Below are 20,447 nucleotides of genomic sequence, written 5' to 3'. Positions count from 1 at the left end.
GGCGGATGGATCACTTCAGGTCAGGAGTTCGAGACCAACCTGACCAACATGGTGAAACCCCATCTCTACTAAAAATATGAAACTTAGCCAGGTGTGGTGGTGCACTCCTGTAATCCCAGCTACTTGGGGGACTGAGGCAGGAGAATCGCTTGAACCTTAGAGGCAGAGGTTGCAGTGAGCCGAGATCGCGCTACTGCACTCTAGTCTGCGCAACAGAGCAAGACTGTTTCAAAAAAAAAAAAAACAGATTACGCTTTTCTTCATCTTCAGCTGTTGCGAAACCTGGCACCGTGTCCATTGGAGGCTGTCGTTGCCGTGGTTTAAATACCTCTTTCTTCCATTATGGGTGCAATCCCTTTTCAGCACTCTCAGTATGGTTGATTTGGCAAGGCTTTGCGATATGTCAAGGTTCAGGGGAAAGTGGGGTAACGAAAAAGGAGGAGAGGAGAAAACAGAAGAGAAAAATACAGGAAAAGGAGGCAAGAGTTGAAGCAACATAAACTGGGGTCTCTCTTTTTTTATTGTAGTGCAAAACACAAAACATTAAATTTACTATCTTAACCATTTTCAAGAGTACAATTCAGGCCAGCTGTGGTGGCTCATGCATGTAATCTCAGCACTTTGGGAGGCCAAGGTGAGTGGATCTGTTGAGCTTAGGACATGGAGATGAGCCTGTACAATATGATGAAACCTCGTCTCTACAAAAAAATACAAAAATTAAAAAAAGAAGCGGGGGAGTAGAGTGAAGAGTTGAGTAGAGTTAAGTCTAATCACATTGCTGTGCATGGCTCTTCAAAACGTTTTCATCCTGCAGAACTGAAGCTCTGTGCCTGATAGCAGTGGGGGAGATCTCAGTTACCCTGAGTTCCCAGTGGCGAATCTGTAGGGGTGTACAGCAATTTCAATCCTTGCCTCCTCGGAAGAAAGAATTTGACTGAGGGCGTAAGGCAGAAAAAGAGACCGAGGCAAGTTTCAGAGCAGAAGTGGCAGTTTATTTTAAAAAGCCTGAGAACAGGAAGAAAGGAAGGTACTCCTGGAAGAGAGGCAAGTGTACAGCTGAAGGTCAAAGAGAGCGAGAGGGAGGGAGTTTAACCTGGACCCTGGGAGTTTACATGCTGGCCTCTTTCTTACCCGTGATTCTTCCCTTGGGATGGGCAGCCCACATAAGCAGTGCCCTCCTCACCCTTGGAAAGTGAGCATGTGCAGTGTGTTTAGGGAATGTACGAATGCCCATCTGAGGCTTTCTTCCTTCTCTGGTGGAGGCTCCCAGAAGGTCATACTTCGCCATTTCATCTCTTTTCCCTGGCATTTACAGTTAGTTAACACTTTAATGTTAATAGCTGTGTTACTGGAAAGGAGTCCAGATCCAGACCCCAAGAGAGGGTTGTGGAGCTCGTGCAAGAAGGAATTGAGGGCGAGTTCACAGAGTAAAGTCAAAGCAAGTTTATTAAGAAAGTAAAGGAATACCTGAATGGCTCCTCCATAGACAGAGCAGCCCCGAGGGCTCCTAGTTTCCCATTTTTACAGTTATTTCTTGGTGATGTGCTAAACAAGGGGTGGATTATTCATTCTTTCCCTTTTTAGACCATATAGGGAAACTTCCTGACGTTGCCATGGCATTTGTAAACTGTCACAGCGCTGGTGGGAGTGTAGTAGTGAGGACCACCAGAGGTCACTCTTGTCACCATCTTGGTTTGGGTGGGATCTGACTGCAACCTGTTTTATCACCGAGGTCCTTTGTGACCTGTATCTTGTGCTGACCTCCTGTCTCATCGTGTGACTAGGAGTGCCTCACACACCTCCTGGGAAGGCAGCCCAGCAGGTCTCAGGCTCATGTTACCCAGCCCCTTTACAAGATGGAGTGGCTCTGCTTCCAATGCCTCTGATAGTGTCACAGCCCATGCTCACTCATATTTGGCTCAGAATAAATCTTTTCAAATATTTTAGAGTTTTCCTGTTTTTATCAGCAGCATCTTGTCTGATTCCAATGAGGAGCTCTTGAAAACTAAAACCAGGAAGTCTTCCCCATGGGAGAAGCACCCCCAAATCTCCTCGTTCTCACCAAGCAGGCACACTGGCGGATCTTCCTTTCCTCCCCGCCCTCCCCTTCTCCTCCTGCCCCACCTGGTGTTTCCTTTTCCGCGAATGCGCTCCATTCTCACAGTTCCCTAACTCTTGGCTCTGCAGGAAAATGACTTCACAGGAATTTCTCCTTGGAAGGATTTTATAACCCAACGGATGTACCCTGACGGGACAAAACCCAGGGGTGACAAATTACAACAGCAATGTTATTGGCAACAGGTCCCTCTCTGGATCCCAAGAGAGGGTTCTTGGATCTTGGCGGCCAGAAAGAATTCGGGGCGAATCCATGGAGTAAAGTGAAAGCAAGTTTATGGAGAAAGTAGAGGAATAAAAGAATGGCCACTCCATGGGCAGAGCAGCGGCGTGGGCTGTTGCTGGACTTTTGTAATGGTTATTTCTTGATTGTCTGCTAAACAGGGGGTGGATTATTCTTGCGCTTTCTGGCAAAGGGGTGGGCAATTCCCAGAACTGAGGGTTCCTCCCCTTTTAGATCATATAGGGTAATCTCCTGACATTGCCCTGATGTTTGTAAACTGTCCTGGCGCTGGTGGGAGTGTCTCTTAGTAGTCTGTGCTTTCTAATTAGCATGTAATGAGCTGTGAGGATGGCCAGAGGTCACATTTGTCACCATCTTGGTTTTGGTGGGTTCTGGCTGGCTTCTTTCATGCAAGCTGTTTTATCAGCAAGGTCTTTGTGACCTTTGTCTTGCGCTGACCTCCTGTCTCATCCTGTGACTTAGAATGCCACACCTCCTGGGAATGCCACTCAGCAGGTCTCAGCCTCATTTTACCCAGGCCCTATTCAGGATGGAGTCACTCTCATTCAAAAGCCTCTGACAGCAAGACTGAAATAGCTTCAGTAGGGCCCATCCATGTCATGGGCAATTTTGAACCTTTCCTTTCTTCCCTCATTACCGCCCTCTAACCCAGTTCACGTCATGTGACTTGGTGACTTGGCCTCTGTCCAAGAACACTGAGACACCTTATTTGTCATTTTGTACACTGGTCAGTGATCTTGCATTCAAATGGATTTCTTCTCTCAGAGGGGAGTCCATTGGGGATGAAGTGAAGGGTCAAAGGCCAGCCAGAATTCATAGGATAGAGTCGGCAGAGAGCCTGGAAAGCGGGAATCTTGTTGGTGGCTGGCAGAGAGGCCAGTCCAGGCATTCTGCCCTTCAGGAAGTTGTGTAGAGCCTCGCAGAAGACAGTGGCAGCTGTTTGGGCATTCTTTGGCAGTGTTGTGGATTTGGCTGTTGCTGTGGTCTCAGTGCTTGCCTTGAACATTGTGTGCCTTGAACATTCATGTGTTGAAACTTAATCCCCAAAACAATAGTATTAGGAGATAGTGCTTTTAGGAAATAATTCAGGGTCTAGACTCATGAATGGGATAAGTGTCCTTATAAAAGGGACCCCAGGCCAGGGGCTGCGGGTGGCTCACGCTTGTAATCCCAGCACTTTGGGAGGCCGAGGCAGCTGGATCACCTGAGGTCAGGAGTTCGAGACCAGCCTGGCCAACATATAGTGAAACCACGTCTCTATAAAAAACACAAAAACAGGCATGGTGGCGCACACCTGTAATCCCAGCTACTTGGGAGACTGAGGCAGGAGAATCGCTTGAATCCAGGAGGCGGAGGTTGCAGTGAGCCGAGATTGTGCCACTGCACTCCAGCCTGGGTGACAGAGTAAGACTCCGTCTCAAAATATAAAACAAAATAAAATTTAAAATAAAATAAAATAAAATAATGAATAAAATAAAATTAAAAAGGTGAGCCATTGTGATGGGTGGAAATCATGTAAACCTGGACCAACTCAGGCAAAGATGTTGATGGGACATCACAGGTAACAGCCATTCCTCAGAGACTACCTGCCAAATTGCTCCCCAGCTGTCTCAGTCAATTTAAGCTGCCGTAAGAAAACCCCATAGACTACATGGCTTATCCCAACCAGCATTTGTGGCTCACAGTTCTGGAGGCTAAAGTCCAAGGTCAAAGAATGGCAGATTCAGTGTCTGGTGAGGACCCACTTCTGTTTCCTGCTCCAGGCTAAATGGTAACCGTAATAGGTTTGTCGCACGCAGCATGTCTATACCACAAGACTCAGGGCTGCAGAAGAGAAAGAGGTTTAATCATAGGGTCACCAAATGAGGAGATGGAAGGAAACCTTAAATCACTTGGGGTCAGGAGTTCGAGACAAGCCTGGCCAACATGGCAAAACCCCATCTTTGCTAAAAATATGAAAAATTAGCCAGGCTTGGTGGCAGGAGGCTGAGGCAGGAGAACCGCTTGAACCCGGGAGACGGAGGTTGTAGTGAGCCAAGGTCATGCCACTACACTCCAGCCTAGGTGACACAGCAAGACTCTGTTGAAAGAAAGAAAGAAGGAAAGAAGGAAAGAGAAAGAAAGAAAGAGAGAGAGAGAGAGAGAGAGAGAAAGAAAGAAAGAAAAGAAAGAAAGAAAGAAAACAAAGAAAGAAAGAAACAAAGAAAGAAAGAAAATGAAAGAGACATACAGAAACATTCCATTGGTTACAGCTCAGCGTTTGCCTTATTTGAACATGGTTAGAACAGTTGGCTCCCTGTGAGTGGTTGAAGTATGGCTGCTGGGATTGGTGGAGATGTAGCTATTGTTACAGAAGCATACTCTTAAGTTAGGTGATATGGTTTGGATCTGTGTTCTCGCACAAATCTCATGTGGAATTGTAATCTCCAATGTTGAAGGCGGGGCCTGGTGGGAGATGACCGGATCGTGGGGGCGGTGGTTTCTAATGGTTTAGCATCATCTCCTTGATGCTGTTCTCATGACGGAGTTCTCGCGAGATCTGGTTGTTTAAAAGTGTGTGACACGTCCCCGCTCTCTCTCTGTCCTGCTCCAGGCATGGTAAGACATGCTTGTTTTCCCTTTGCCTTCTACCATGACCGTAAGTTTCCTGAGGCCTCCCCAGCCATGCTTTCTATACAGCCCGTGGAACCATGAGCCAATTAAACCTCCTTTCTTTATAAATTACCCAGGCTCAGGGAGTTCTTTATAGCAGCGCAGGAACAGACTAATACCTTAGGTTTTCAGTCCGCCTGCCTACCTGCCAAGGTAGGTTACGGTTCACCCGCAAGGACTCAAGTATGTGAGTACGGAGACATTCTTAGGCCAGATTTTAGTTTGCTTTAACAGTTCAGATTCTTCTGCGTCCCTGTATCTTCAGAAATAAGGATGTTCCCTACCATTTGATCCAACAATCCCACTACTGGGTACCTACTCCAAGGAAAAGAAGTTACTATTTGAAAAAGATACTTGCACACACATGTTTATAGCAGCACAATTCACAATTGCAAAAAATGTGGATCCAGCTCAAATGCCCATCAATCAATGAGTGGATAAAAAAACTGTGATATATATATATGGATGATAGAATACTACTCAGCCATAAAAAGGAATGAATTAATGGCATTCACAGCAGCCTGGATGGAATTGGAGAGCATTATTCTAAGTGAAGTAACTCAGGAATGGAAAACCAACATTGTATGTTCTTACTCATAAGTGAGAGCTAAGCTATGAGGATGCAAAGGTGTAAGAATGACACAACGGACTTTGGGGTCTTGCGGAGAAGGGCTGGAAGAGGGTGAGGGATAAAAGATTACACATTGCGTTCAGTGTACACTGTTCAGGTGATGGGTGCTTTTAAAATCTCACAAATCATCACTGAAAATTTACTCATGGCTGAAGTAGTGGCTCATACCTATAATCAACACTTTGGGGAGGCCGAGGTGGGCAGATCAAGAGGTCCGAAGGAGATCGAGACCATCTGGCTGCGTGGCCCCGTCTCTACTAAAATACAAAAAAAAAAAAAAAATTAAGCGAGGCGTGGTGGCGCCTGTAGTCCCAGCTACCGCCGAGAGGCTGAGGCAGGAGAATGGCGAGAACCCGGGCCAGGCTTACGATGAGCCAAGATTGCACCACTGCCCTCCAGCCTGGGTGATAGAGCGAGACTCCGTCTCAGAAAACAAAAACAAAAAACAAAAAAAAAACCCAACTTACTCATGTAACCAAATACCACCTGTTTCCCAAAAGCCTATGGAAACAAAAAAATTTAACAAAATTTTTTAAAATAAATTAAGGATGTTTCTTTCCTCTGGGTATTAAGGCACCTTTCAGATCAGGGTGGTTTGCCCTGCTTCAGGAGAGAAAGATGAGAGGAAGGTCAGAGAGACCGTCCCGCTTCTGCTGTTTTCTCCAATGCCAAGGGGCCATGGTTTGGAGCGGCATGTCCTGAAACCCCTCATAAGCAACAGAAATGAACCTGGATTGCGTAAACAACACCATCCATGCATGGTGAGTGTGTGGGGTCATTCGGAGAGTAAGGAACATGGAAGGGCTAGTGTTATAAAATGGCGGAATCAAGAACCGCCTGTGGAAAGCATGCAGCGGTGGCTTTATGGGATGACTGTTGTGAGATGCTCAGGGTGAACATGGGAGGATCCAAGCCTGAGACCCTGGCTCCTCCTTGGCTTGGGTCGGGGGAGAGCAGAACACCTTGATCTACTATCCCACCTTGTTCCCTGTAGGGAAGTAGAAGAGCCATAGCCACATGAGGTGATGTCAGTAAGAGCGAGATTGCTGTGTGACACCGCCACATTCTCCCTTCCTGATTCTCCAACCTGATCAGAATGTGGCTTTGTTCATAGACTAATGGCTAAATTGGCAAAATGCCCCAAGATATGGAGTTGCAAAAGAGCCATGATTGCTGTAGAAGCTGTGATCTGCAAAGCACTGAGAGCAGATGCCTGGCTTATGTCAAGCACTCAATAAATGTCACAACTGTACTCATTATTTTTTATCCTGAGGCCACATCCTGGACAGGGAGAAGGGTGATTATCCATTATCCGAGGTCTAGCTGTGGGTTGGGATGGCAGTGCATTTGCTGTTTCTTACGTTTCTACTCAGGAGGCTGAGGCAGGAGAACTGCTTGAACCCACGAGGTGGAGGCTGCAGTGAGCCAAGATCATGCCACTGTACTCCAGCCTGGGCAACAAGAGTGAACAAAACTCCATCTCAAAAAAAAAAAAAGAAATTTTTGTTTTGTTTTGTTTTTTTGAGATGAAGCCTTGCTCTGTTGTCAGGCTGGAGGGCAGTGGTCCGATCTCGGCTCCCTGCAACCTCCTCATCCCGGGTTCCAGCGGTCCTCCTGCCTCAGCCTCACAGATGGCGCAGGCATGTGCCACCACGCTCAGCTAATTTTTGAAACGAGTCTCGCTCATTGCCCAGGCTGGAGTGCAGTGGTGCACTCTTGGCTCACTACCAAAACTCCGCCTCCCTTGGTTCATGCCATTCTCCACCTCAGCCTCGAGTAGCTGGGACTACAGGCCCACAACAGCGCCCAGCTATCTTTTTTTTTATTTTGGTAGGCGGGGGTTTCACTGTCATTCGCCAGCATGGTCTCGATCTCCTGAGCCTGGTGATCCCACCTTCCTCGGCCTCCCAAAGTGCTGGGATTACAGAAGTGGTGTATTTCGTCAGTCCCCAATATTTTTAGTAGAGACTGGGTTTCACCATGTTGGCCAGGATGGTCTCCATCTCTTGACCTGCGTGATCTGCCTGCCTGCGGCCTGCCAAAGTGCTGGGATTACGGGCATGAGCCACCCCATGCCGGCGGGTGGCAAACTCCGTCCGGTTTTAAATTTTTTTATTATTATTTTTTTTAATGGGTGGGCTTTTGGTGTCTTATCTAAAAAGTTTTCCTAACCCAAAATGGAAAAGATTTTCTCCTCTATTTTCTTCTGCACGTGTTCTAGAGTTTGCACTGACACTTGGGTCTCTGATCACTTTGAGTTAATTTTGGTGCAGGGTTTTCCATTCATGGAACATGCAGTTGGATTTCTAATAGGTCAATATATGAAAAATTTCCCGCTGCAAAGTTTTCCTTTTCTTTTTTTCCCTTTTTGTTTGTTTGGTTTTTTTTTTTTTTTGAGACTGTCACCCAGGCTGGAGTACAGTGGTACTCACATGATAAGCTCACTGCAGCCTTGACCTCCCAGGCTCAGGAGATCCTCCCACCTCAGCCTCCCAAGTAGCTGAGGCCACAAGTGTGTACCACCACACCTGCCTGATTTTATATTTTTTGTACAAACGGGGTCCCACTGTGTTGGCCAGGTTGGTCTCGAACTCCTGGGCTTGAGTGATCCTTCCACCTCGGTCTCGCAAAGTGCTGGGATGATAAGCATGAGCCACTGCACTCAGCCAGTTTCTAGTCTGGATATTTGAGTGGACTTCCCAGCCCCCACACAGCATGCTCATGCTCCAGCAGAGCTTTCGTGTAAGACTGTGAGAGTGCAAGGAGAGAAAGGGCATGCCGCCAGCGTTGCAGCTTCTCGAGCTTCTCAGGGTCTCCTTCGTTCTGTTTCATGGGTTGCACACCAAGAAGGGCGAGAGGAATCTTGGTTTCGGAGGCCTCAAACCAGACATTGAGGAGGTGGGGGAGGCGGTTGCCACTCCGGTCCTTCAGTGCATCCAGGCTCTCTAACTGGTTAGGCCACTTGCAAACGTGCAAACCTTAAGTAAAGAAACAGACCCTGGGATCAGGGGGGAGGTTTAAACTTTAACTAGCGCATCATAAATCCCAGCCCTTATCTCGAACAAGAGTCGAAGACCAGACTTGCAGGCATCTCCCAAGATAAAGGCAGGCCCGCTGCAAGGCAGCTGTAAGTCAGCTCTCCTCCACCCCTCTGGCTGGCCCCTCCTTATCGGAGTCCTGCTTCCTTCCTCTTTAAATCTGCAGACAACGCTGCTGCTCTGCAGGTCTCTGCATATTCCCTCGGCTCACAGACTGGCTGCATACTTGGTATTTTCAGAGTTACGTTTGCAACACACGACTGGGGAAATGCATGAAAAGAAAATGATGCAAGAATTCAATGCGGACACTTTTAGGTGAGGAGATGTGACAAAAAGTCTCTGCCTGGCCAAACTGTAGCCAGGCTCCTGAAGCCCCTGCCAGGCCCGGTTGTGCGTTTCCCTATAAAATTAGATTTCAGCAAAGTAACTGCTGAGACACTTTAGTGAGAAGCCGCCACCCTTGATACCAGGTTCCTCATCGCCCACCACCCCCGGGTGATGTCTGACCCCCCTGGTTGGCTTTAACAAGAATTCTGTGAGGTTGGTTTAGCCAGAACCCGCTTCACCTCTGATGTTTCCTTGTGCTTTGCCATCTACACACCCGCTGCCTGCCCCGTGGCTGTACATTCTCACTTGCCCTTGCTGTATTCATATTGGACGTTGAGCCAGCTGCTCTCCTACACTGTGAACCCCCATTGCAGTGGTGGTCCCTGTACTTCACATGCTAAGCCGGGATAATGTCTTCATTATCTTTTTGGTGATGCTTTCACAAGTATGAGGTTCGTGCAAAAGTAATAACTGCAATTACCAACCTAATATCACTGAATAATTTTTTTCTTTAACAAAGATTTTGTTCCTGGACGAATGAACGAGGGCTGGCTGCTTGTTCTTGGGGTTCAATAATGAGGTGCAGACAGATTGGGGAGAAGGGAATTTATTTCTGCAACGGGTTACAGGGAGGTCAGATTAACTCACCAGGTCAACTCAAAGTGACAAGTCGTTTCTCCAGGGTTTCTGTGCATTTTAAGCTCTATGCCCACGTGTATGATTGCGCCTAGGAGCCGGAGTATTTCAGTCAGTCCCTGTCTAATCTTTAACTAGGGTGTGGGGTCTGCGAAGTTTTCTCTAGACACTTAGAAAGTTTCTTAATCTTCAGTGAGCCCTGGTATGAGGTGTATGTGTAAGAATGCTTTTATTATTCGATCCGATTTTAGGGTCTGAGGAAGCTCAGGCAGGGCCTTCATAGATTTGTTTTGGCATTTCGGCCGTCCTTCCTCAGCACACTTTCTCCAGTTCTTTAATGTTTAACTTATGCATTCATCAGAATTATAATAAAGCGTTAGTGGAAAAACTGGTTGCTCCGGCTGCTGATGGAAACCTGGCATGCCAGCATTTGACTCAAAGGGAACCTAACTCTCAAGGAGCCATAATCTCAGCACTTTGGGAGGCCCAAGTGGAGGATTGCTTGTGCCCAGGTATGCGAGACCAGCCTGGGCAACATAGGGAGACCCCATCTCTATACATTAAAAAAAAGTCAGGCATGGTGGCATGTGCCTGTTGCCTCAGCTACTCTGGAGGTTAAGGCTGGAGGATCGCTTAAGCCTGGGAGTTGGAGGCTGCCGTGAGCTGTGATTGTACCACAGCACTCCAGCCTGGGCAACAGAGTGAAACCCTGTCTCCAAAAACAAAACAAAACAAAAAACAAAAACAAAGAGCCATACAAGAAAGTTTTAAATAATGTATTTGTAAAAGCCCCAGTGGGGTTTTCTGCAGAAATCCTGGGTGCTTATAAGCCAGCCAGAACCTCTACCTTTAAAGCATATCTGTTCATGTCATAGGTCTTACAGGTGTGGAGGAAAGTTGAGGTTTTTAAATTTAAAAAAAATAAAAAAGAAGATGAGCAGTTCTGAATCTTCTTTTTTTTTTTTTTCTTTTGAGCATGTTCTCTGGGTGGGGAATGTGCTATGGTTTTTGAAAACAAAGAAGAAAACACGTCGTTCTTCTATTCCAGGTTCTCACGACGGCCTGGGGGAGTGTGATTTATTCTTTTTTAATGGATAGCATGAAGGTGCTATTTGCCCAAGTAGTGGGATGGGGTGACCGTGGAGGCCAAGGACAGAGGGTGAGATATTCAGCCTGGAGATGACCTTTAACCTCAAGGCTTTCTTCCTTTTAAAATGTTTGCTGTTTGTTTTGTTTTTGTTTTTGTTTTTGTGTTTTTTTGAGACGGAGTCTTGCTCTTGTCGCCCAGGCTGAAGTGGTGCAATCTCGGCTCACTGCAACCTCTGCCTCCCAGTTCAAGCAATCCTCCTGCCTCTGCCTCCCAAGTAACTGGGACTACAGGTGCGCACCACCACACCCAGCTAATTTTTGTATTTTTTATAGAGATGGGGTTTCACCATGTTGGCCAGGCTGGTCTTGAACTCCTGGCCTCAAGTGATCCACCCGCGTTGGCCTCCCAAAGTGCTGGGATTACAGGTGTGAGCCACTGTGCCCAGCCAAATGTTTGCTTTTTTAACAATAATTTTTTGTGGTTTTTTTTTTTTTTTTTTTTTTTTGAGATGGAGTCTTGCTCTGTTGCCCAGGCTGGAGTGCCATCTCAGCTTACTACAACCGCTACCTCCCAGGTTCAAGCAGTTCTCCTACTTCAGCCTCCTGAGTAGCTGGGATTACAGGTGCCCACCACCATGCTTGGCTAACTTTTGTATTTTTAGTAGAGACGGGGTTTCACCATGTTGGCCACTGTGGAACTCCTGGTCTGAAGTGATCCGCTCACCTTGGTCTCCCAAAATGCTGGGATTACAGGCATGAGCCACTGCACCCGGCCAATTGTATATTTCAAAATAACTAGAGGAGTATATTTAGAAATGTTCCCAACACAAATAAATGATAAATATTTGAGGTAATGGATAGCCCAGTTACCCAGATTTGATGACTACACATTGTATGCTTGTATCAAAAATATCACACCAACCCCATAGATATGTGCAACTGTGATGTATCCATAAAAGTTAAAAGTTTTAAAAATTGCCTGGCACAGTGGCTCAAACCTGTAATCCTAGCACTTTAGGAGGCCAAGTGGGAGGACTGCTTGAAGTCAGGAGTTTGAGACCAGCCTGGGCAACATAGAGAGACCCCATCTCTACAAAGAATACAAAAATTAGCTGGGTGTGTTGGTGTGTGCTTGTGGTCCCAAGGGAGCCTGGGAGGCTGAGGTGGGAGGATTGCTTGAGCCCAGGAATTCTAGACCAGCCGGGGCAACATAGCAAGACCCAGTCTCTACACAAATTTTAGAAAATTAGCTGGAAGTGGTGGCATATGCCTGTGGTCCCAGCTAGTTGGGAGGCTGAGGTGGGAGGATTGCTTGAGCCCAGGTAGTTGAGACTACAATGAGCTGTGATGGTGCCACTGCACTTCAGCCTGGGCAACAGAGCAAGACCCTGTCTCAAAACAAAACAAAAGAAACAAACAAAAAACCCTCAGAACTAACTGTTCAGATTTAAAAAAAAGTGACTGTATGATTACATTAGGCCCACCCAAATAATCCAGAATCATCTCCCCATATTAAGACACTTAATTTCATGAAATCTGTGAAGTCTGTTTTGCCATGCAATGTGATATGGTTTGGCTGTGTCCCCATCCAAATCTCATCTTGAATTCCTACATGTTGTGGGAGGGACCCAGTGGGAGGTAATTGAATCATGGGGGCAGGTCTTTCTCATGCGATTTTCGTGATAGTGAATAAGAGTTTCCCTGCGCAAGCTCTTTTCTCTTTGCCTGCCACCATCCTTGTAAGACATGACTTGCTCCCGCTTGCCTTCCACCATGATTGAGGCTTCCCCAGCCATGTGAAACTGTGAGTCCATTAAACTTCTTTCTTTTGTATATTTCCCAGGCTTGGGTATGTCTTTATCAGCAGTGTGAAAATAGACTAATATACAAGGTGACATTATACAAGGTGGTTAAGGGTTGAATGGTGTTTCCTCCCCCACAATTCATAGGTGGAAGATCTATCCCCTCTCCCCCATCTGTGAATGTGACCTTATTTGGAAATGCAATGTTTACAGATGTCATTAGTTTCGATGAGGTCATCCTGCAGGAAGATAGGCTGTAATCCCATGACTGGTGTCTTTATGAAAAGAGGAAGTTTGGACAGAGACAGACACAGAGGAGAACACCATGAAACCATGGGGCAGAGACTGGAGTGATGCTGCCAAAAACCCAGGGATGCCTGGAGTCGCCAGGGTCTGGAAGAGGCAGGAAGGATCCTCCCCTATAGCCTCCCATGGGAGCGCAGCCCTGAGACACCTTGATCTCAGCCTCCTGGACTCCAGGACTGGGTAAGGATAAGTATCTGTTGTTTAAGCCCCTGGTTTGTGGTAACTTGTTGTAGCAGCCACAGAAAACTAATTCACACATACTCATAGGCTCCAGGGATTCTGATGTCTGTATCTTGAACAGCATGAGGGGTCATTATTAAGCCATTGGCAGGGCTTTGGTTCTGATTGTGGCCATGGATTGCCTTTGGTCTGTTGGACACGTCCTCTTCTCTGGAACGGCCATGCCAACTTCATGTGATTAGATTAGGATGGGATTCTAAGGTGGATATCCCATTCCAACCATGGGTGGACATTTAATCCAGGAATGGCCAAGTCCTTCAGCCATAATGATTGGTACCAAGATGGGTGATATTGTTTGGCTGTGTCCCCACCCAAATCTCATCTTGAATTGTAGTTCCATAATGTCCTAAACATTACAAACTGTAAATATTAGCTAACATGGCAAAAGGGACTTTGCGGCTATAATGAGTTAAGAATCCTGAGATGTTGGGAGGCTGAGGCAGGCAGATCATGAAGTCAGGAGATCGAGCCCATTCTGGCTAACATGGTGAAACCCCATCTCTACTAAAAAAAAAAAAATACAAAAAAGTTAGCTGGGCGTGGTGGCGGGCACCTGTAGTCCCAGCTACTCGGGAGGCTGAGGCAGGAGAATGGCGTGAACCCAGGAGGCGGCGCTTGCAGTGAGCTGATATTGCACCATTGCACTCCAGCCTGGGCAACAGAGCTGGACTCCGTCTCAAAAAAAAAAAAAAAAAAAATCCTGAGATGAGGAGATGATCCTGGATTATCCTGGTGGGTTCTAAATAATCACAAGAGTCCTTATAAGAGGGAAGTAGGAGTGTCAAAGTCAGAGAAGGAGATGTGAAGAGGGAAGCAGAGGTCAGAGAAAGAGAGAGACTGGAGGATACTGTGCTGCTGGCTTTGAAGATGGAAGAAGAAGCCATAAGCCAAGGAATGCCACAGCCTCTAGGAGAGGGAAATGCAAGGAAATGGATTTTCTTTTGGAACCTCCAGAAGGAACCCGCCTGCTGACACTTTGATTTTTCAACTTCTGATTACCACAACTATAAGAAAAATTGTGTTATTTTAAGCAATTAAGTTTGTGATATATTTTGTTACAGCAGCAATAGCAAACTCACACACTCCTCTAATGGTCTTTTAACCTCAGGTCCTGTCTCTCTCTCTTTTTCTTCTCCTCCTCTTTCCCGTCTCCTCCTTCTTTTTCTCTCATTCTCTTTCACCCCATCTGTTCTCTCCAGAGGGGCAGATGAACTTTTTCTTTACATGGGGGCTCCTGACTCCATAAAGAAGTCAGAAGCTGCCAGGTCTCCTAAGTCTAGGGCAGGAAGGATAGTATCAGCATCACTTCTGCTGCATTCTGTTGGTCAAAGCAAATCAGAGGCTCATTCCAGATCCAAGGGGAGGAAAAAGGCTCCAACTTGTAGCTGGGCTCATGTGGAAGGTAACGGGAGGACCTGGCAGCTGTTTTAAGACATGTACCACATCTAGATTTCAACCTACAGAAAAGTCCAAAGATACACCAACAGCAGCCCAAGTTAGTCAATAGAAGCTGGCTCAAGGCTGCCCCCTTTAGGTGGAGACTAACCAGCTCCCTGACAGCCTTCAGTGAACTGCACCTTCCTCCTTTTTGCTGCCTGGAATGTCTACACGCTGCCTGGAGCTGTGGCAGCCATCTTGTGACCATGAGGCAAATCCTATGTGCAAGAGCAGGAAGCTGGAAAGAACCTGCCATCCCTGGATTGCTTCGTCTGTGACTCCCATTACCTGGGAGAGAACACATCTTTCTCTTGTTTAAGGCGTTCTTATTCCCAGTCTCCCTTTCTCCCCCGTATAACCCTAAAAGCACAGGAGTACACTTGTGACTGTAACTTAAGTTTTTCAGAATGGGGGAGTTTAGATTATTTAGTCCTCTCTCCATGAATCACTAGTGAATAGCAATGCCAAGTGAGTTCCTTCAAAGCTAGGGGGTGAAGGGGTGGAGGTGGAAAAGTAGGATTGCAGATGGGAAATAAAAAACAAACAAATGACACCTTCCCCTGGGATGTGTCATATTTTATTCAGTAGTTCTGCTGCACTGCCAGCCTAGGGATGCACTTGATTCCCAAGAAACGCGAGTGTCCTATTCGCAGAGTCATCCATAGGTACCTGCCCCCTGGACTGCAGCAACTTTATTACCTTAACTAGCACAGAACAGAGGCTGATTTAAACTCCTTACATTCACTTCTCAGATCAATGAATGGACAAAGAAACACCTCATGGCTCTGGGAAGGCATGTTGAGACCCGTTTTTGCAAGTCCTAAGGAATGGAAGAATATAGCTGCCAGGTATCCCAAGTCTAGGGCAGGAAGGGTAGTATGGGCATCACTTACACTGCATTCTGTTGGTCAACGCAAGTCAGAGGCTCAGCCCAGATCCAAGGGCAGGGAAGAGGCTCCATCCTGTAGTTGGGCTCACTTGGAAGGTAATGGGAGGAGTTGGTGACTGCTTTAAGACACATACTGTATCTAGATTTCAACCTACAGAAAAGTCCAAAGATGCACTCACAGGAGCCCATTAGTCAACTGAAGCTGGCTCATGGCTGCCTTCTTCAGGTGGAGACTAACCAACTCCCTGACGCCCTTCAGTTAACTGCTCCTTCCTTTTTCCTGCTGTCTGGAATGTCTGCATGCCATCTGGAGCTATGGCAGCCTTCTTGCGACCATGAGGCAAACTCTACGTGCAAGAGCAGGTAGCCAAAAAGAGCCTGTCAGCCCTGGGCTTACATCCTGCTTCCCAGGGAGCTTGAAGATAGCAAAACCCACAGCCATTTTCATCAAATGCCAGGAAATTCTTAGGCTGGGATCGTTTGAATGGTTGAGTGTGAAAGGCTTGTTATAATGGGCTTGTTGCATACAGTGAAAGATGAGATGGCTGTTAGCTGCCTCCAACCCCCCGTGTCCCATGCTCCATAGATGTTTCTTTTTTTTTTTTTTTTTTAATCATTTTTTGGTTATTCCAGGTATCTCCTGTGTGTCCCTCCAGATCCCTCTCCAGCCTTAGAAACCTGAACTCTATAAATGTTGCCTCTCTCCACTCATCTTCTCTTTGGCTTCAGGTTGAGTTCAGCCAACAGATGCCCCTGTAGGATTTGGACACAGCGAGCCAGGGGAGAGGGGCATCAGCTGCCTGGTTAGCAGGGCTGTGATGATTCTTCTACCCGTGACCCTCACTGCTGTGGACAGCCCGTTGCCTCTTCCTCTGGATTTTGGAAGCTTCCATGCCGAGGTCTGAAGGTGGCTCCCTGCCTCCCACTGATGTCCCTAGAATCCCATCCTCACCTAATACCTGGGATTGAACACTGCCTTTCTTAGATGTCATTTAGTCTCTCATTTCAATTCCCAGTATGCTTCCTGCAAAGACCTTGATAGATGGACTCAGGGGAATAGTGCAAGGTCCTCCCATCCCCAGTATTGGGATCTGGGGGTAGGGATCCCAGGTTAGGACTACGCTTCTATCATCAAAGCCACAGAGGGAAGAGGTGACGATGAAACACACTAGAACTGACTTAGAAAACACACTGGTCAAATCTTAGCTATTCGAGGAATGTAGGAAGAAGAGCTTCCTTCTCTCTGTAGGTCTGAAGGTTCCCACAGCTGTCTCTTTGCCCAAGGGGCAAACTTTCCATCTGGGCATCTTCTGTGCATCTGAGGATCATTTGCCAATTATAGGCAATGGTAGTACATGTTTCAGTGCAGAATGAGATAGAGTCGTTTGACAATAAAGCGATGCATCAAAAACCTCAGTCAACTCAGTGTTTTCTTGTTTTCCTGCTGACTAACCTAATTCTGGTTTCATACAGGGCAGCCAGGTGCCCACCTAAAAGACTGCACTTCTCAACTTCCAGTTGTTTCTATGGATAATGGTTGGAAGCAGAAATTGGGTTGGGGCTTCCAGATAATCCCCCCTCACAGAGACTGCTTCAAGAGGAAGGGATGCCCTTTGGTTCTTTCTCCTTCCTGCTGCCTGGAATGTGATGTCTGGCACTGTGGCAGCCATGCTGACATAATGAGGCTCTCTGCCAAGCTAAGAGTGGCAGAGCTGGGAGTTGAAAAGAGCCTGCTAGCCTTGGGTGCTTCCCTTGATCAACTCACTACTTGGAAGAGAACACACCCTTTTCTTGTTCTTTTCTTTAAGGCTTTGTTTTTTTGTTTTTAAGGCAGGGTCTTCCTCTGTCCCCCAGCCTGGAGTGCAGTAGTGCAATCATAGCTCACTGCAGTTTCAACCTCCCAGGCTCAAATAATCCTCCCACCTCAGTCTCCTAAGTAGCTGAGACTATAGCTATGCGCCATGACATCTAGCTAGTTATTTAATTGTTTTTTGTAGAGATGAGGTCTCACTGTGTTGCTCAGGCTGGGTAGGTGTTTCACTCCTAGGCTCAAGTGATCCTCCTACTGTGGCCTCCCAAAGTGCTGGGATTACAGGTGTGAGTCACCATGCCTGGCTTTGTTTAATGCATTCTTTTTTCCCAGCATCTGTTACCAGCAGCCTGAAGCCATTTCTCTAACAATATCAGGAAGACACATGGACAGAGACCCTAATGTATGAAAAATGCATCAACCCTTTGAGATCAACGAGCCCTCAAAAACAGAGACTGAGAGCTTTAACTTTCCTCCACTATGTGAGAGTAGGAACAGACACTCTTCCCTGTCCGTTTGTAAGGCTGTTATGTCATCTAGGTGATGAAATGGCAATAATGCTTTAAGACAGAGGGGTGAAAACATTGGGCATTGGCACAGCGACAAACCCTGAGACTTAGTAGAGGAAGAGGAGGCATCAGTGGGTGCCTACTGGGATAGTCTCATTTCAGAAATCAGAAAATGGAGACCCTAGATGGGCACAGTGGCTCACGCCTGTAATCCTAGCACTTTGGGAGGCTGAGGCAGGTGGATGATTTGAGGTCAGGAGTGCGAGACCAGCCTGGGCAACATGGTGAAACCCTGTCTCTACTAAAACTACAAAAATTAGCTAGGCATGGTGGCAGGTGCCTGGTGCCTGTAATCCCGGGTACTCAGGAGGCTGAGGCAGGAAAATCGCTTGAACCCAACAGGCAGAGGTTGTAGTGAGCAGAGATCATGCCATCGCACTCCAGCCTGGGGGACAGAGCAACACTCCGTCTCAAAAAAAAAAAAAAAAAGAAAGAAAGAAAATGGGGACCCACTCTCAGTCCAGGGCATGTTCCTTGCAAAAAGGGAAGCCGAAGATTGAACCAAGCTTGGAGAAATTTGTCTGCAACGCAGTCAGGCTCTCCTGGATCCTCTCTCACAGTCCCGGCATTCGGGGGGTGCCATCCCCATCCTCGTGGCATGAGCAAAACGGGAAATGTCCGCAGCACGGCTGCAGCCATGGCTTCCACAGGATGTTGCTCGTGGAAAACTGCTGGGGCACAGGACTCAGGGTGTGCCGATGCTCCGACACCGCCGCACCCACCCTTGCTATCACGGCGTGGTACAGGGGCTCGGAGTCGGGGGTCAGGGGCCGCGCCTCGGAGGGGTCCCTGGAGAGGTCAAAGAGCAAAGGGGGTCTGTGATGGGTCACGCCCTCCCCGGAGCATGGACAGACGCCTCGGCCATAGCAGGCCCCCGCTCCCTCAGGGTGGAACTGCGGGGTGGTGTAATGAACCTTCCAGACGCTTCCACCTGGATGCAGACAAGAAGGGAGTCAGGGTGGCAGAAATCCATGCAGGTGTGAACACAGGACGCAGGTGTCAGCCCTGTGGAATCAGCATGAACCTCGCTGTTCAATGAAAAGGAGGGGGAACACGAGGCAGTTCACACAATCACAGCCTTCAGCTTGTCAAGTCAGAGCATGTGTGTGTGTGTGCGCGCGCCCATGTGTGTGTCCGTTTGTGTCTCTACATCGCATGCCCCAGGCAAAGGGACTCATTGCAGAACGCTCACTGTGGCTGCTTTCAGAAATCAGAATCATAGAGGTTCCTTAATTCTTACCCTTTCCCCTGTGTTGAAACTGTTCAGCGTCGATCTACTACCTTTCTACACAGAAACACCCATGATATTTTAAACAGCATGATTGGGTACTTATCTATCTATTGCTACCTATTTATCAATCCATCCATTTATCTTACCTATCGATCTCATCTATCATTATCTATTTATCAATCATCTATCTACCTACCTATCATCTATCTGTTTATCTATCTCCTATCTATCTATCCACCATCCGTCTACCATCTACCTATCTACCTACATATCTATCATCTATCTACCTATCTACCATCTACCATCTATTTATCTATCAACTTAATCTATCACCTATCATCTATCTATTATCTATCTCTCCATCCATCTTTCTTTTTTCTAACAGCCCACCAGATATCTCTATCTACCTTTCATCCATCTATCTATCCATCCATCTATTCATCCACCCATGAACTGATTCTACTTTTTATCTATCATCTATCTATCTGTTTATCTATCATCTATCTTATCTATCCATCATCTATCTTATCTATCACCTATCTATCATCTATCTCATCTATCCATCCATCATGTATCTTATCTATCATCTATCTTATCTATCTCTATCTCTATCCATCCATCATGTATCTTACCTATCTATCCATCCATCATCTATCTTATCTATCCATCATCTGTCTCATCTATCTATCCATCATCTATCCATTATCTATCATCTATTTATTCATCCATCATCTGTCTTATCTATCCATTATCTATCTTATCTATCTATCCATCATCCATCTCGTCTATTTATCCATCATCTATCCATTATGTATCTATCATCTCTCTCTCTCTCTCTCTGCCCTCCTCTCATCTATCTATAATCTACTCATTGGTTTATTTATCTCTATTTCTATAGGTATCTGCCCATCCATCCATCCATCCATCCAGCCATCCATCCATCCGTCCATCCATCCACACATCCACACGACCTATTGGCTGTTTCTCTGGACCTCCCTGGCTGTGGGCAGCGTGTACTCACTGTCCCTCTGGTGCCAGCGTGCTGCGTGGAGATGCTGCCCACAGTAATGAAACAGGAACTCATGTGCCGAGCGCGCTTCAGCTCCCTGCAGCAAGGGCACCAGGCTGTGGCCGTCGATCACCCTGATTTCATGAAGAGACCACGGAGCAGAGTCAGACCACGGGTTCCTAGGCAGCCTTTTGCACCTGGGAACACATCTCCCAGAATGCAAGGCTCCCCAGCAAATGGAGCAGAGATGAGCGCTCTCTCCAGTCGCTGTTCAGATTGCAGGTTGCTGAGCAGGACACATGTGGTTATTTCAAGACACAGTGTCTCTAAGTGTAGGGGTCATTTGTTATGCGGCACTGCATAAGCAAAGTGCACATGCACACACACACACACCTACACACACACACCTACACACACACCCC

The 20,447-nt window shown here is 46.9% G+C and overlaps 1 protein-coding gene across 1 annotated transcript in view; it reads right to left on the bottom strand.

Annotated features, from left to right (window-relative positions):
• Positions 1 to 15,081: 15,081 nt before the first annotated feature.
• Positions 15,082 to 20,447, bottom strand: part of ARSD (arylsulfatase D) — a 7,598-nt gene continuing 2,232 nt past the window's right edge. The window contains exons 3-4 of the mRNA XM_031661129.1: positions 20,038 to 20,291; positions 15,082 to 18,716 (exon numbers count right to left, since the gene is read on the bottom strand). Of these exons, the coding sequence (XP_031516989.1) occupies positions 18,340 to 18,716; positions 20,038 to 20,291 (631 nt within the window). The 3' untranslated portion in view covers positions 15,082 to 18,339. The remainder of the gene's footprint in view (positions 18,717 to 20,037; positions 20,292 to 20,447) is intronic.

Source organism: Papio anubis, chromosome Y (genome assembly GCF_008728515.1).
Source record: "Papio anubis isolate 15944 chromosome Y, Panubis1.0, whole genome shotgun sequence".
In the NCBI taxonomy this organism is placed as follows: Eukaryota; Metazoa; Chordata; class Mammalia; order Primates; family Cercopithecidae; genus Papio; species Papio anubis.
The sequence above is the reverse complement of the archived record's forward strand: the minus strand, read 5'-3'. Positions and strand labels throughout refer to the sequence as shown.